Below are 16,490 nucleotides of genomic sequence, written 5' to 3' on the forward strand. Positions count from 1 at the left end.
AGAAAGCCCAGAGATAAACCCACGCACCTATGGTCAACTATTCTATGACAAAGGAGGCAAAGATATACAATGGAGAAAAGACAGTCTCTTCAATAAGTGGTGCTGGGAAAACTGGACAGCTACATGTAATACAATGAAATTAGAACACTCTCTAACACCATACACAAAAATAAACTCAAAATGGATTTGAGACCTAAATGTAAGACCGGACACCATAAAACCCTTAGAGGAAAACATAGGAAGAACACTCTTTGACATAAATCACAGCAAGATCTTTTTTGATCCACCTCCTAGAGTAATGGAAATAAAAAGAAAAATAAACAAATGGGACCTAATGAAACTTCAAAGCTTTTGCACAGCAAAGGAAACTACAAACAAGGCGAAAAGACAACCCTCAGAATGGGAGAAAATATTTGCAAACGAATCAACAGACAAAAGATTAATCTCCAAAATATATAAACAGCTTATGCAGCTCAGTATTAAAAAAACAAACAACCCAATCCAAAAATGGGCAGAAGACCTAAATAGACATTTCTCCAAAGAAGACATACAGATGACCAAGAAGCACATGAAAAGATGCTCAACATCACTAATTATTAGAGAAATGCAAATCAAAACAACAATGCGGTATCACCTCACACTAGTTAGAATGGGCATCATCAGAAAATCTACAAACAACAAATGCTGGAGAGGGTGTGGAGAAAAGGGAACACTCTTGCACTGTTGGTGGGAATGTAAATTGATACAGCCACTATGGAGAACAGTATGGAGGTTCCTTAAAAAAACTAAAAATAGAATTACCATATGACCCAGCAATCCCACTACTGGGCATATACCCAGAGAAAACCATAATTCAAAAAGACACATACACCCCAATGTTCATTCCAGCACTATTTACAATAGCCAGGTCATGGAAGCAACCTAAATGCCCATCAACAGACGAATGGATAAAGAAGATGTGGTACATATATACAAGGAATATTACTCAGCCATAAAAAGGAACGAAATTGAGTCATTTGTTGAGACGTGGATGGATCCAGAGACTGTCATACAGAGTGAAGTAAGTCAGAAAGAGAAAAACAAATATCGTATATTAACGCATGTATGTGGAACCTAGAAAAATGGTACAGATGAGCCGGTTTGCAGGGCAGAAGTTGAGACACAGATGTAGAGAACAAATGTATGGACACCAAGGGGGGAAAACCACGGTGGGGTGGGGATAGTGGTGTGCTGAATTGGGCAATTGGGATTGACATGTATACACTGATGTGTATAAAATTGATGACTAATAAGAACCTGCAGTATAAAAAAACAAACAAAAAAAACTAATACTAAACTTTCTTTGGGTTATTTGTATGGAAATATGTTAATATAAATGTTTCAGACATTACATGAAATTTCTAAAAATCTTATATGTTCTGGTATAATGTCATAAGTCATAATTCTAGTTATTACTTTAAAATGTATATCTCAGAAATAACTAAATTTCCTTGTCAATTGCATTATTATGAACTTTCATCAAATCTTTAACCGTGGTCATTTTTAAGTCTTTTGTCATTTACAGACAGTTCTGTGTGTACTCTGATGCTTTTGCAAATATGTTCCTATAAAAGGGTTTCATCTTCAAGGAATTCATGGAAAAGACTCTGACAAGTACAGGTTTCTGGTAACTGACTGTACTGCTGAACTGAATGAATAAGCATTTTCAGAACTCTAATGGAAAACTGATGAACTCATCAAAGTGCTAACAAAAGATCAAGATGAAAAAAAAAATTAATTACATGGGACTGAGTGAACTGATGAGGATGATTATAATTTTTGTGACTTTCTGTCTGAATTAAAAAAAAAAAATCCCACAAGGACTCAGAGGCAAAGAATATACAAAGCAATTTTCACTGCAAAGTAAAGGAGCTGTTACAGTGGAGGATTACTGGACTGAACGTCAATATTATGACATAGTATGAGTGTGTTTCATGTTTGGTAATTGCAATCATTGTTGCTTTTGTTGTGGTCATCCATTTACAATGCTTGGTGTCAGTTTATTTATCTCTTGTAAAAATAAAATACAGTGTGTGTGTGTGTGTGTGTGTGTGTGTGTGAAAAAAAAAGGAAACCATCGACAAAACAAAAAGACAACCTACAGAATGGGAGAAAATATTTGCAAATGATGCAACATACAAGGGGTTAATATCCAAAATATACAAACAGCTCATACAACTCAATATCAAAAAACAAACAACCGAATCAGAAAATGGGCAGAAGATCTAAATAGACATTTTTCCAAAGAAGACATACAGATGACCAATAGGCACATGAAAAGATGCCCAACATCATTAATGATTAGAGAAATGCAACTCAAAACCACAATGAGATATCACCTTACACCTGTTATAATAGCTATCATCAAAGAGTCCACAAATAGCAAATGTTGGAGAGGATGTGGAGAAAAGTGAACCCTAATACACTGTTGGGAATGTAAATTGTTCAGCCACTATGGAAAACAGTATGGAGGTTCCTTAAAAAACTAAAAATAGGGACTTCCCTGGTGGTCCAGTGGTTAAGACTCCATGCTCCCAAGGCAGGGGGCCTGGGTTTGATCCCTGGTCAGGGAATTAGATCCTGCATGCTGAGGCTAAGATCCCCGGCACAGCCCAAATAAATAAGAATAAACAAACAAATAAATAAATATTTTTTAAAAACTAAAAACAGGGCTTCCCTGGTGGCGCAGTGGTTGAGAATCTGCCTGCCAATGCAGGGGACATGGGTTCAAGCCCTGGTCTGGGAAGATCCCACATGCCGCGTAGCAACTAAGCCCGTGCGCCACAACTACTGAGCCTGCGCATCTGGAGCCTGTGCTCCGCAACAAGAGAGGCCGTGATAGTGAGAGGCCCCCACACCGTGATGAAGAGTGGCCCCTGCTTGCCACAACTAGAGAAAGCCCTTGCACAGAAACGAACACCCAACACAGCCAAAAAATAAATAAATAAATAAATAATAAAAGCTTTAAAAAAAAAACAACAAAAAAAACTAAAAACAGAGCAGCTATATGATCCAGCAATCTACTCCTGAGTATGTATCCAGAAAAGACGAAAATTCTAATTCAAAAGGACACATGCACTATGAATAGTGCTGTTCATAGCAGCACTATTTACAATAGCCAGGACATGGAAATAAGTGTCCATCAACAGGTGAGCAGCTTAAGAAGATGTGGTATATATATACAATGGAATGTTACTCAGCCATAAAAAATAACGAAATATTGCCATTTGCAGCAACATGGATAGACCTAGAGAATATTATATTTAGTGAAGTAAGTCAAACAGAGAAATACTATATAATATCACTTATATGTGGAATCTAAAAAATAGTACAAATGGACTTATTTACAAAACAGAAACAGACTCACAGACATAGAAAAGAAACCTATGGTTACCAAAGGAGTGAGGGAGGTGGGGAGGGACAAATTAGGAATATGGGATTAACAGATATAAAGTACTATACATAAAATAGATAAGCAACAAAGGTTTACTGTATAGCACAGGGAACTATATTTAGTATCTAGTAAATAACTATAATGGAATATAATCAGAAAAAAACTGAATCACTATGATGTACACTTGAAGCTAAAACAATATTGTAAATCAACTATAATTCAATAAAAAATTATTGATCTAAATATTTTTAAAAGTTAAAAAATTTTTTTTTTAAGTTTAAAAAAATTGTTTACAGGTTGATTGAGTAGGCAACAAGAGCTCATTCATGAGAACCCTATAAATCAATCTTGTAAATCCTGTTTAAAAAAAAAAAAAAAAATCCACAACAGCTTGTTTGAAATTTTGCTATTGATCTCCCAAACAAAAGAAGTAAGTATTGAACTTGAGAGATATATTTCAACGTTTAAACTTTATTTATGGACTTGCTTTTTCATCTCAAAGAACAAACAACAGGGCTTCCCTGGTGGCGCAGTGGTTAAGAATCCACCTGCCAATGCAGGGGACACAGGTTTGAGCCCTGGTCCGGGAAAATCCCACATGCCACAGAGCACCTAAGCCTGTGCGCCACAACTACTGAGCCTGTGCTCTAGAGCCCATGAGCCACAACTACTGAGCCTGCGTGCCACAACTACTGAAGCCCTTGTGCCTAGAGCCTGTGCTCTGCAACAAGAGAAGCCACCACAATGAGAAGCCCACGCACTGCAACGAAGAGTAGCCCCCGCTCGCCGCAACTAGAGAAAGCCCGTGTGCAGCAACAAAGACCCAATGCAGTCAAAACTAAATAAAAAATAAAACAAAAAACAAAATTCATCCAGGTAAGTGATCCAAGTCCCATGTGGTATGAAATACCTTTCTCATATGGAATAGATGGTAGAAGAAGGTTCTCTGTCTCAACACAGCATGTGCAGATGAAGGGTGACACAATGGCAGGGAGGCTGTGTGCTGTGCTGGGGACTGAATCCCACTGCAAACTGTGAGGCCTCAGGCAAGACACACCTCTCAAATCATCAAGCTGATGGGTTGGTTTCAAAGCCTCTTTGTAAGTTTTAGTTTGTTATTTTAAAAAATAGACTATTTTTTAAAAACTGTTAAAGAAAACTGAGCAGATAGTACACAGTTCCCATACATTCATCTCACGGCATAGTTTCACCTTTTTTCACTTGCATGCGTGTTAGTATTATATAATGTTTGCAGGTTTCTCTGTAGGATAAATTCCTAGGTGTGGGACTGCTAGGTCAAAGGGTAAATGTATTTGTAATTTCGGTGGGTAATGCCAAATTGCCTTTCAGAGGATTGTACCACTGTGAACTCCCACCATGTGTGAGAGCTGGAGCCCCTTTCAGCCCTAGCAGTTTTTATTCTATCTTCTTCCCAGGACGCAGGCCCAAAGGCTAACTTCGTGGGGAGTTTTTCTAAGATATGGGCTCCGAAACTGGCCACAGCCAGCTGTGCCACATGCAGGAGAGCTCACATTAGACAGAAACAGCTTTCAGGCAGAACTTCCAGGCTCAAATGACAAAATTTGAATCAGGTGTGAAGGTGAGTTAATTAGTATCCTAGCAGTGTTAATTTCCTGGTTATGTAAGATGTTAACATTTGGGGAAGCTGAGTGAAGAGTATTTGGAAATTCTTTGAACTATTTCTGCAGCTTTTTCGTTAAGTCTGAAATGATTTTAAAATTAAGAGTTTAAAACTTTAAAAGGTATTTTGAAAAAGAGGGAAAAAATGCGAGTGTGTGCCTCCTGGAACTGTCAAAATGTACAAATAAGCTGAGAATAGAAACAGTTGTGGAGCAAGCACAGCATTCATAAAAGTCAGGGATTGAATTAAGGGCAGTCCTTCTCGTAAGGGACGGATGGAGCCCTTCGCCCGGTTGGGGAGACAGGAATGCTGAGTTTGGCCCCTGACCTCACCACCTGATGAGCTGCTTATAAACGCTGTGCCCAGAGTCCTCTCTGAAAAGGCATCCCTTGCACCACAGGGGGCTGCTGTGAGGCTCCAGTGAGATGCAGGAGATGAAAGTAAGCTGAGAGCTGCAAAGGACCATACCTCTGGGAAGGGATTACCTGCAAAACCTGAGACAGGCCCCCGTGAAAAAGATCACAAACATTTGCCTGCTGGTCCTGCCTAACTATGGTTTTCAGTGGAAGCGGCTGGAAGTCTGTTTACAGTACTTGTTTTTTAAGCCCTTAAATGGTGGTCCTCCTCTGTTCAGCGGCCCCCACTCTGAGGTCCCATGCTCCTGAAGGTCCAGTCCCTCCAATTACATGGCTGTGCACCTCCTTGGGGCGCTAGAGTCATCGTTTGCTTTCTTCCTGATGCTTTCTGCAAAAGACAAGAATCCTGTTGCCTCTTGTTGCCTGAGCGCTGCCTCACAAGGCTAGTTTGATGTTTTAATTGCCTGCAAGAGTTTATGTTAAAAGACGATGCAGAATAATATTTAAGAACATGCTGAAAAAAGAACCAAGTCATCCCTAATTCCTCCCCTCTGAAATGACTGTTTCGCACCTCGTGTGGCAGCTGGGGGAGACCCACCACACGGGGGACTTTCCCTTTGCCCCTTGATAACATGCTATCGACGCTTTTCCTTGTTGCCAAGTGACTGATGTACCTTCATTACTATGGATGGCTGCCTAGTACCCCATCCTGTGGTTGCCCTGTAATGCACCATGGCAATGGACATTACAGAGTTTAAGCCTTTTTCATCATGAGCCGATTGTTTTTAATGAGGGATCATTACTAGAACCTGTTACTCCACTTGCCTAATGGTTCTACATGGTGCCCTGAATCCCAAATCCCAAAAAGAGCTGTTGGGATGGACAGACTCAAATAGGTTGTGACGGCCTCAGAAATTTTATTTGACCAGATCTTACTGGTTCAACTCATCTTAAGCCAGTTTTGACCCATAGGTCTTAATGTTTGTGAAAAACAACTCTGCAGGCTGTTCCCACCTTATTCCAAACCAGAGGGGGAGAAAAAAAAATCGATGTAGTATAGAGAGCTGGATAGGAAGAGATTGTAGCTTCAGTGGCCTTGGGGCTGTGAAGGTCATAGGGATTGTCTGGGCCACCCTCATGGCACAGATGGGGAGACTGGGGCCAGGAGGTACTGTGAGTTGCCCAAGGCTCCGTCTGGGTTCCAGGAGGAGGCAGGGCTAGGAACATCAATCTGGAAGGTTCAGAGCCAGCGCCACAGCGCTGTGGTCTGAGCAGCCTTGGAGGGCCCTGCTGCAGTCCAGCGGGGCCATGCAACTGTGACGCTGCGCCCGGCGCTGCCCTGAGCAGAAGCCGGGCAGGGGGAACACTTACCAGCCAGGTCCCTCCTGCCAATGGCGACGAGGCCTTTGAATAGCGCTCTGCTGGCATTCTCACTGGCTGTGACCAGTGCCCGTGCTGCCGGTAGCTCTTGGTGCCTGAGGATCATGAGGGGAGAGAGAGAGAGAGAGAAGGCGCCAACCCCGCCTGCCTTACCAGAGCCAGGCCTGAACACACCCCTTACCGCCGCCAGAACATCAGACCCTTCTCCAAGTTCCAGCAGAACTCAGCCCAGAGATGGGGAGGGCGTGGGAGGGAAGGGGAGGAGCAGCCTTAGATGGGATGGGGGGGTGGAGTTTTATATCAGGGACACCTGCATCTCCCCAGTGCCAGGCTTTCCCCTGAGCATCCACCATGTATCCTATTGGTGTCACTGGGAAGAGAGAAAGAACTGGCATTCACTGTGGTACCACGATGCACACACGACTATACAGTTCATCTCTCTGGCGGCTCACAGTAACCTGTGACTTGCATGCTAGTGGCCCTGTTCTTTCCCCTGAACCAGTGGTTCTCAGCCATAAGTGCTCATTGGAAACACCTGGGAGGCTTTAGCAAACACTGACACCTGGGTCCCCCTCCCCGTTCAGAGATTCCTATGTACTTGGGTCTGGGTGTGGCCTAGGCAACAGATCAGTGTTAAGCCTTCCCAGGTGATTCCAATGTTTGGAAAACAAGTGCCCATGCTCTTCAGTGCTGAGGTGGGGTTAACTTGCTATTCAACTGTGACCAGGTCAGCTCTCCCAGCTGGGGACAGACGGTCTGGCACAGCCATAGGGGCACAGCCATCAGGTCCAAGTCAGTCAGCCACTGCGTCCCTGACGTTCTGGTGTCTGTGGGCCCCCAGTAGGCACTTCCTCCTGGTGCTGCTCGTGATGTAGCAGTTTCATTTGACCCGTTTATTCACTACCCCTTGTCCCCAGCCCTGTAATTTACCAGTGCTCCTTTATCATCTATGAAATCTGCATCGGTAATAGAGTTCACTTGTGGACTCCCCACTCTATTCCACTACCTGATTTGCATATGTTTATGTCAGGTATCTCTCTGTGTTAAATATTTTAGCTTTCTAAGGTTGAGTCTGGTTGAGTTAGACCCTCTTCGCTTTTTTCCCCCAGAATATTCATTTATATATTCCCTGTTTCTTCTTTGAGATGAACTGTAGAATCCTTTAGTCAAGTTTCAAAAACCTTCTATTTTGATTTGATTAAAATTGGATCAAAAAAAAAAATTGGATCAAAGCTTTAATTTGGGGAAAATCAATATCTACATGAAATTTTTTTAGCTGGAAATACAGAATGTCATTCCACTTACCCAAGTCTTCTTTTATAGTTCAAATAATTTGTATTGTCTTACTCATATGTCATTCATATTTCTTCTTAGAAACACACACTATTGTAAATGGAGTATATTTTTGACATATATTTTTAATATATATTATATATATATTTAAAATATTTTAAAATATATTTAAAATATATGTATTTTTTACATATATATTATATTTTACATATATATACCTCTATATATTTTGCCCACTTATTGATGGTACAGAGGAATACTATGGTGTTCGTATATTTAATCATGTTTAGCCATTTCATTGAATAATTTTATTCTAAGAGTTTTTCCGTTGATTCTTCTGGACTTCCTGTGTGTGTGTGTGTGTGTGTGTGTGTGTGTGTGTGTGTGTGTGTGTGTATCGCATCTGAAATTAATAAATCTCTCTCTTCCTTTCCAGTATTTACACTCAATTTCTATTTCTGTTTCATGCCTTAATACCAGGGCCAGAATTTCCAAATAGATGTTAAATAATAGTGGCGACAGCAGCTCCTCTCCTTTTTACAGGGAGCACCTTCAGTTTCACGTGTGAACGATGGGTTTCAGCTCAAGCAGATTCGTGAGGAATGTGAAGTTCACAGGTCAGTGTGGAGGGAGGGGCAGAGGGCCCAGTCTGTGTAAAGGCCTGGAGAGGGGAAGAGCACGTGATGTGTTGGCAGTGGCGTGTGGCTTGCTGAGGCTTTTCCCCCAGAAGCACAGAAAACTGAACACACCCCGCGTGCCCCCACCCCTCCACCCGGTTGCTCTGGGGCACCAAGGCAAGGTGGTACCTGTCCACTGTTGCTCGATGGCGTGGACGTGGGCCTCGGTGAACTCCCAGCAATACGCCAGCTTCTTCCACTTGTGGGGCCGCAGGTACCTGGAGGCCAGTCACCACAGCACAGAGCGGAGCTGCTGCGTTTCCTGCCGATGGTCCTGCTTAAAGGTCAAGCTCTTCCCAGAGGGGTCACAGAGGTCCCTGCATGAGAGCTGGTCCTGTGGGGCAGATCCCAGAAGTGCAGCAGCTGTCTGGGGGAAATCCCTGCCAGGCTCTCCCTCGTGAGCCTGGACACAGAACTGGTGTCATCACAGGCCTGGGGCATAGTGTCCATTACTCTGGTTTCTGACTCTGTGCCTTGCTTTGAGTGCTGGAACCTGAGTTGCTTACACTGTTTCTCCATCCAGAATTCCTTTTCTCACCTCCCTGTCTCTCAATCCCATTGCCACAGTCAAAAGACCACCTGGGTGCCACCTCTTCCAGGAAGCCTTCCCAATTTCTCTCTTTTCTTTGTGTTCTTATAGCATGAGTGTCAGTAGAATGACTCAGCAGCTGTGGCTAAAACCAGGCAAGCCAAGAATCAGGCACTAACTAAACTTGCCAAATGACAAGGAGAGAAGGTCTGGGTTACAGAATTCTTTCTATGCAAAGCAGGTGATAAAATGAGAGGTTACCAAAAATTATGTAATAGCTTCAGTTAAACCCACAAAAGTCTTAGTTAAAGCCACAAAAGCCCCTCAAAAGGATGTGGATGCAGATTTCTAGTTGTTAAAAAGCTCAGGTGAGTTCTGGCATCTGCAGCTCTGAATCTTACATTCTGGCTAACTGTGTCTGGCCAGTCACCTGGGAGGTGACGACCTGGGAGCTTGGCTCTCTCCTCGGGTGGTAAAAACTGTTTCTTTAGAGCAGTGTTCTCAGCTGCATCTTACATTGGGATCATCTGGGAGCTTTAAGAATCACAGAAGCTTGGCCCTTACCCCCTAGATTCTGATTGAATTGGTCTAGGGGTAGGAAGGAGGGATTTGTGATTCTAACTGCACCACTGCCTTAGTGTTGAAAACTTTTAAAGCCTGAGGTGGTTTAAAATTAAGCATAGAGATGAATCAGTTCATCAAACCACTGGTATTAATATTTAGGAGTAATCTGTTGTACGTAAAGGGGTTGTAAAATTTACGAGAATCCAGCATGTCAGTGAAAGAGAAAATCTTATGATTCCTATGGAAATTTATCAATTGATTGATTTTTGGACAGTGATTTTTTTGAGAAGTGTAAGAGAAGTTTACTAAGTTTGTAGACAATATCAGAATGTTTATGATATTCGAGATTCACTTTATAGGTTTAATTTATTGGATTTAATGGGATAATTTAAGAATTTAGGAAGCATTTGAAATGCTTAAAAAGAAAACATTATATTAAATTTATTCGTTCAGTTTAAAACGTCTAAGGTTGTTTAATTAAGCTTAAACATGGGACCAAACTTTAATCAAAAGGCTTCCTTGAAAGTGACTGTTAAAATTTACTCGTTGTATAAATATAGTAATAAGATTGTAAAAATAAATTTAAAAGGTTGAGGAAAAGTAGGATTTAAATTTTGTAAACAATTTAGTATTAATTTCTAAAACTGAAATAAATGCAAAAATTTATTTTCTGTGTATAAAAGTAACCATTAAGGACAACAAAAAAACTCTCCACCCACCCCCATTTGCTGACACTGGAGCTGTAAATGCAGGACCTTACATCTGCCACTCCTCTTTCCCAAATCCACAGCAGATATCACTAATCAATCCCAGCACCCTTTCCTTCTGGGCTCAGAACGTTGCCTGAATAGAACACCCCAAGCCACAATTCCAATCACCTGGAGCTGGCAGTGAGCTGGAACCAACTTGCCATTTCTTTATTCATGCATGAATGCATTCATCCATCAACCAGGAGCTACAGCAGGGTCTACTAGTATCTCCACACTGGCACGGACCTCAGTCAGCCTTATTTCAGTATGGTTTGGGTGTTCACCCATCTCTGGATGCCCCCAAAGAACCCTAGTGTTAGGTAAGGCAGGGATTATCACTCGCTTGGAAACTGAGGGGCCCCTGAATTGGTCAGGGCTGGGGTTCAAAGCCAACTCCACCTGAAGCCATGGCCACTCCCTTTCCAACACAGAGAGACCAAGCGCAGGGTCTCAGTACCTTCTCCCATCTGTAGAAGCGATCGGCTTTTATGATCATGTCCACCAGGCTGACATGGTTGATGTGGGCGGCCACTGGCAAGGCGGTTTTTCCTTGCTGCGGGTAAGAAGGGAGCAGGGAAGCCAGAGATCCTATAAGAGGGTGTAGGGTGGCCTCTAGCACTGACTACAGACCCTCCTGCCCAAAGAAAGTGGTTTCCAGCAGTCTACACTGGAGAGCAGAAGGGTTTTCTGGGAGTAACTCTGGGTGTGGAAAAGTCACAGGTAGAATAAGGCAATAATTCCAGCAACCACCTCTTGTGTTCCTCTAGAACAGGAGGACTTAAAGCTTATAAAACTCAGCCTGCATAACTCTTCAAGGTCATCTGTGAGATAGATGTTACCAGCCTCATGTCTCATATGAAACCAGAACCCAGAGAAGGGGCTTGGGCTCCTGTGTCAAGTTTGCTGCCTCCCCTCAGGTTTCCAGCCCTTTGCTCCAGGCCTCGGGCACAGTGCTGGCCTCCACCACCTCCAGGGACCTGCGGGGAGATGGGAAGCTCCTCTTCAAGCTTGGCCAGCTGCCCTGGGCCCCAGCTTCCCTCCCAGGAAGCAGGAAGCCCTTCCCAGGTCCAGCCTCAGGGCCTGTTCCCTGCCCCCATCTCTTTCCCACATCATCCCAAGGGCTGGGCCACGTGTGCCCAGGGCCCTTCCCCTCATGAGCCTGTGACCTCTTCAGCCTCACACTCAGCCTTCAGCTCTTCTCGAACCTCTGGCCACCTGAGGAGGTGGCCACCCCAGAAGCTCCGCGGCCCGGGAAGCTTCCCCCAACCCTGTTTCACACGCACGGAGTTGTGGGGTGGTGACATGCTGTTCCTCTAGCTCTCTTCCCCTCTCCCCAGCAGATGACTCAAGGAGCTCAAAGTCCGATGGGGGCCATGAAACAGAAGACAAACGTATCACAGGCAAGGACCAGGAGAGGGGCGGGCCAAGTGCTGAGGGACCTCAGAGGAGGCAGGGGAAGGTGATGGAGGGGCAGGAAGGCTTCCTGGAGGAGGTTGCCTTTGAGCTGATATATAACAGATGGGAAGCCTTGAACACTCTGGGAGCAGGAGGCATTTGCATCAGGGTCTCTGGCAAAGAGGGAGTCATGAAAGCTAGCAAGGGAGGCTGGTTGTGAGCAGAGGTACCTTATCTCTCAGGTTTAAGTTAACCCCAGCAATGAGGAGAATATCCGCTATGTCCTGCCAGGCATACTCGGACGCAAGGTGAGGGGTGTCTGCTGCCTCTGGAAAAGAAGCCAAGAGGACGGAGAGCAGAAAAGCATGTAGAGATGGCCTGTGGCTCAAAGCCAGGACAGGACCAAGGTGGGTACACTCCCAACTGGGCCTTAACAGAGTGTTTCTAAGAAGTTATGTGGGGCTTCCCCGGTGGCGCAGTGGTTAAGAATCCGCCTGCCAATGCAGGAGACACAGGTTCGAGCCCTGGTCCGGGAAGATCCCACATGCTGCAGAGCAACTAAGCCCGTGCGCCACAACTACTGTGCCCGTGCTCTAGAGCCCACGAGCCACAACTATTGAAGCCCAGGTGCCTAGAGCCTGTGCTCCCAACAAGAGAAGCCACTGCAATGAGAGGCCTGTGCACCACAACGAAGAGTAGCCCCCGCTCACCACAACCAGAGAAAAGCCTGCGTGCAGCAACGAAGACCCAACACAGTCAAAAATAAAAATAATAATAATAATAAAATAAATTTATAAAAAAGAAAGAAGTTATATGGGAGGGTAAACTGGATTTAATCATAAACATAATACTCAGCAAACTTAGTAAATAACAAAAAAGTAGAAAGAACAAAGAAAAAACACCACTCGCTATCCCACCTAAGTCAACCTCTGTTAACAGCCTTAGTACATTTCTTCCAGTATTTTCTTTAATGCAGAATGTTTTTAGTTTTATGGTTTTACATATTTGAGATCATCCTGTATACACATTTTGCATCTGTATAACTTTCTGCGTATTATAAACTCTATAAACACCATTTTTTATAACTCCATAAGTGCCTATCTATGCCTATACCATAATTTAACCAACCACTTCTCTCTTATTAAGTATTTGGGGCCCTTTTTGAAATGAAAACTGATAGACTGCTACAACAAATATCTTGGTGCATGAGCTCTTAATATATTTCTTGAGGCTCAATTCTCAGACGTGCAAATACTGACCATTTTAAAGGTATATGTTATATTCTGTCGAATTGCTTTCCACCACTAGTGGTTGTGTGTGGCAGCCCTGAGGATTGTACGGTTGAGGGGTGGATTGTGGGGACGGGGATTTTAAAACGCTCCTGATTGATCACAGCTTCAGGACTCAGAGGCCTCTTGTTATACAAGATTAACCCAGTCACCCCTGCCCTGGGAATTTTCCCTAAGGAAAAAAAAAAAATCAATGAAAGGAAAAGGTTGCATGTAGCAAGATGTTTACCACAGTGTTCTATATATCATGACAAAAACTTGGAAATACTCAAATGTTCAAAATAGAGGAATGGTTGATAAAATAATGCTACCTTCAACAAATATTCAAACAACTTTTGACAAGCTGAAAGAGCAATTCCTCAATTCTGGGCCAGGCTAGTAGACCACAGTCAAGCCCTGCCAACCTGGAAGGGTGCCCAGAGGCTCCGTGGGGCCCAGATGGTTTCTGCAGCCACTTACATTGTCAACGGCGTCCAGGTCACTGCCGGTGTCGATGAGGAGCTGCACCAGGACGGGGAAGTTGTACCTCACGGTGATGTGCGCAGGAGAGGCGCCCTGCTGGGGGGGTGGAGAGGCACAGATCAGTTGATGGGTCCCTCCCAGGACTGCCCAGGTGCAGGGTGGTGCTAGAAGATGGGAGTTGGGAGGAGTACAGTAAGTCCCCTACGTACGAACCTTCAAGTTGCGAACTTTCAAAGATGCGAATGTGCGTGTGCGTGTCCGATCACATAAATTAATTCACATGTCTGGCGTACATTGTCACATGCGTTCATCCTCTACTAGTCGTGCTTTTGTGTACTTTGCTGTACAGTACTGTTGCTGTGCAACACGAGGAGCTTACTAATGAAGACCTGATGGAATTGGAGGCTCAGAGAAAGGACAAAGAGACACAAGAGGAAGAAGAAGTAACTGAAGAAACGAAGCGATTCACGACGCAGGAAATGGCAAGGGGATTTTCTTCATTTGAGGAGGCGCTGTTAGTTTTTGAGGCACAGGACCCGAACACAGAACAGTACACAAAAGTTGCAGCAGCCGTTCAGAATGCAATCCAGTGCTACTGTGTCATCGATGACGAGAAAAAAAGAGCTACTACCCAGACATCACTGAATCATTTTTTCAAGAGGGTAGATAGAATTGAATCCAGCAAGGAACCAGAACCTGTGCCGTCAACATCAGGCATGAGTGAAATTGCAGCTTGCCCTCCGTCTCCTATTGCTGACGATCCTTCAGCTCTACCATCTCCCACCTCCTCTCCCTCCTCCAGTCAGTAACTCTTCTTGCCTGTTCACCCAATGCCAGCCCCTGTATGCCAGCTGTTGTACTGTACTACTGTACTTTTCAAGGTACTATACTGTAAGATGAAAAATGTTTTCTTTATTTTTTGTTTGTTTTTTATGTATTATTTGTGTGAAAAGTATTATAAACCTATTACAGTACAGTACTATATAGCCAATTGTGTTAGTTGGGTACCTAGGTTAACTTTGTTGGACTTATGAACAAATTGGACTTACGAATGTCCTCTCGGAATGGAACTGGTTCATGTGCAGGGGACTTACTGTATAGATAGTGCTTGAGTTTGGACCTTCTCACTTCTCGGATGACATGAGTGGCCTGAAGAATTTACAGCCCACAGCCTGAATCCCTTGGGCCACAATTGATCCTCATGGTGGGTGGGAGCCTGAAATCCCAAGTTTGAGACCTTGCCATGCCAGGAACTCACTACGTGACTTTGGGCAAGTCATCTCGCTTCTCTGCTGCTCTTCATCTGGCAAGTGATGCTTGCTGAGGTCCCTTCTAGCAACAACACCTTAAGATTCTCTGCTATCTCATTTACTCCACACATGAACCTAGCAAGTATATAGGAATGGTATTCTTATTCGTACTTTCATCTTACAAATGAGAACACTTAATAAGTTCATAAAACTTACATGACTCACCCAAGGACACGTAACTAATAGAGACCTTGTGTTACTGGACTTCCTACCCCCGGCATCTAGGTAGGTGCTCAACAACTATTTATGTATGAAATGAATGAATGAGAGAGCCAGCCGGGACCAGAACAGAGGTCTCACCCAAACCCAACATTCACCCAAGGCCTGGAGGACTTGGAGGACTGGAGGACTCCATCTGCAGTGGTTCCCTGTGAGCACTGACTACGTGACAAAGTGGAGATACTGCCACAGCATCCTTCTGTCTAGGTGTATGGTGACACACATCTAGTAGAATAGTACAAAGCCAGAAAAATCAATGGGATAGATCTATACTTACTGTGGAAAAACACCCTCACATGTTGAGTACCAAAAGGTGACAGAACAGAACACACACACATACAACAAAAATGCCCATGACTGCCATTACTAGTTTTGGCCAGAAAAAAACAGTTTATGGATATTGGAAAAGAAGATTTAAACTATATGATTACTTATAGGCAATGTGATTGTATATCTACACAGGTCAAAATAGTTATTATACCCCCACCAAAAAAAAAAAAAAAAAAAAAAACTCTAGCAAAATCAATGAAAAGTCATATAGAAGATAAAAATACCAAAGTCAATAGCATTCCTGTATTGAATGCCCACAAGAAATGACATATTTTAAAAAGATAGTCTATTTGCAATGACGGTCAAAATATACAAAGTACCTATGAAGAGTATAATTGGAAATGGCTATTACAAAGGCAAACAAAAACCACAGAACATCACTGAGGGATACAAAAGAAGACATAAAGAAATGGCAAGACATGTTCATAGTGAAAAAATAAAATATTACAAAGATGACCATTTTCTCTTATATTATTTACAGGCTTAATGTAATCCCAAACCCAAATAGCAATAAATGACAAAAAGTATTCTGAAACACATCTAGAAAAAAATTTAAAAACCTAGATAAAACTACCACAGAATTTCAGCAGTGTCCTCAGATCGTTGCTAGATAACTGTGAAATCAAAATCAGGCCAAAAGAAGGTCTCCTGTGAGAGTGAATGGGCAGACACTGGAAACTGGCTCAAGTGCACAACTCAGATGAGCTAGGAAACTTATCAGAGCTCTAACGGTGGCTCTCCAGGAAGCAGCACGCCACGGAGATAAAATAACCAAGGATGCTGGATATGGCCTCCATCATTCTGGAAATAGGTCTGTGGGAATGTGGTAGGAAAGGGGAGTGGCAAGAGAGCAAGTATTGCT

The 16,490-nt window shown here is 43.3% G+C and overlaps 1 protein-coding gene across 1 annotated transcript in view; it reads right to left on the reverse strand.

The window, feature by feature from the left end:
• Positions 1 to 5,757: 5,757 nt before the first annotated feature.
• Positions 5,758 to 16,490, reverse strand: part of ANKDD1A (ankyrin repeat and death domain containing 1A) — a 50,950-nt gene continuing 40,217 nt past the window's right edge. Inside the window, 7 exon segments of the mRNA XM_007165999.2 lie at positions 5,758 to 5,819; positions 6,803 to 6,874; positions 6,877 to 6,906; positions 8,911 to 9,115; positions 11,081 to 11,176; positions 12,249 to 12,344; positions 13,767 to 13,865. Coding sequence (XP_007166061.2) covers positions 5,758 to 5,819; positions 6,803 to 6,874; positions 6,877 to 6,906; positions 8,911 to 9,115; positions 11,081 to 11,176; positions 12,249 to 12,344; positions 13,767 to 13,865 — 660 coding nt within the window.

Source organism: Balaenoptera acutorostrata, chromosome 3, assembly GCF_949987535.1.
Source record: "Balaenoptera acutorostrata chromosome 3, mBalAcu1.1, whole genome shotgun sequence".
NCBI classification, from domain to species: domain Eukaryota; kingdom Metazoa; phylum Chordata; class Mammalia; order Artiodactyla; family Balaenopteridae; genus Balaenoptera; species Balaenoptera acutorostrata.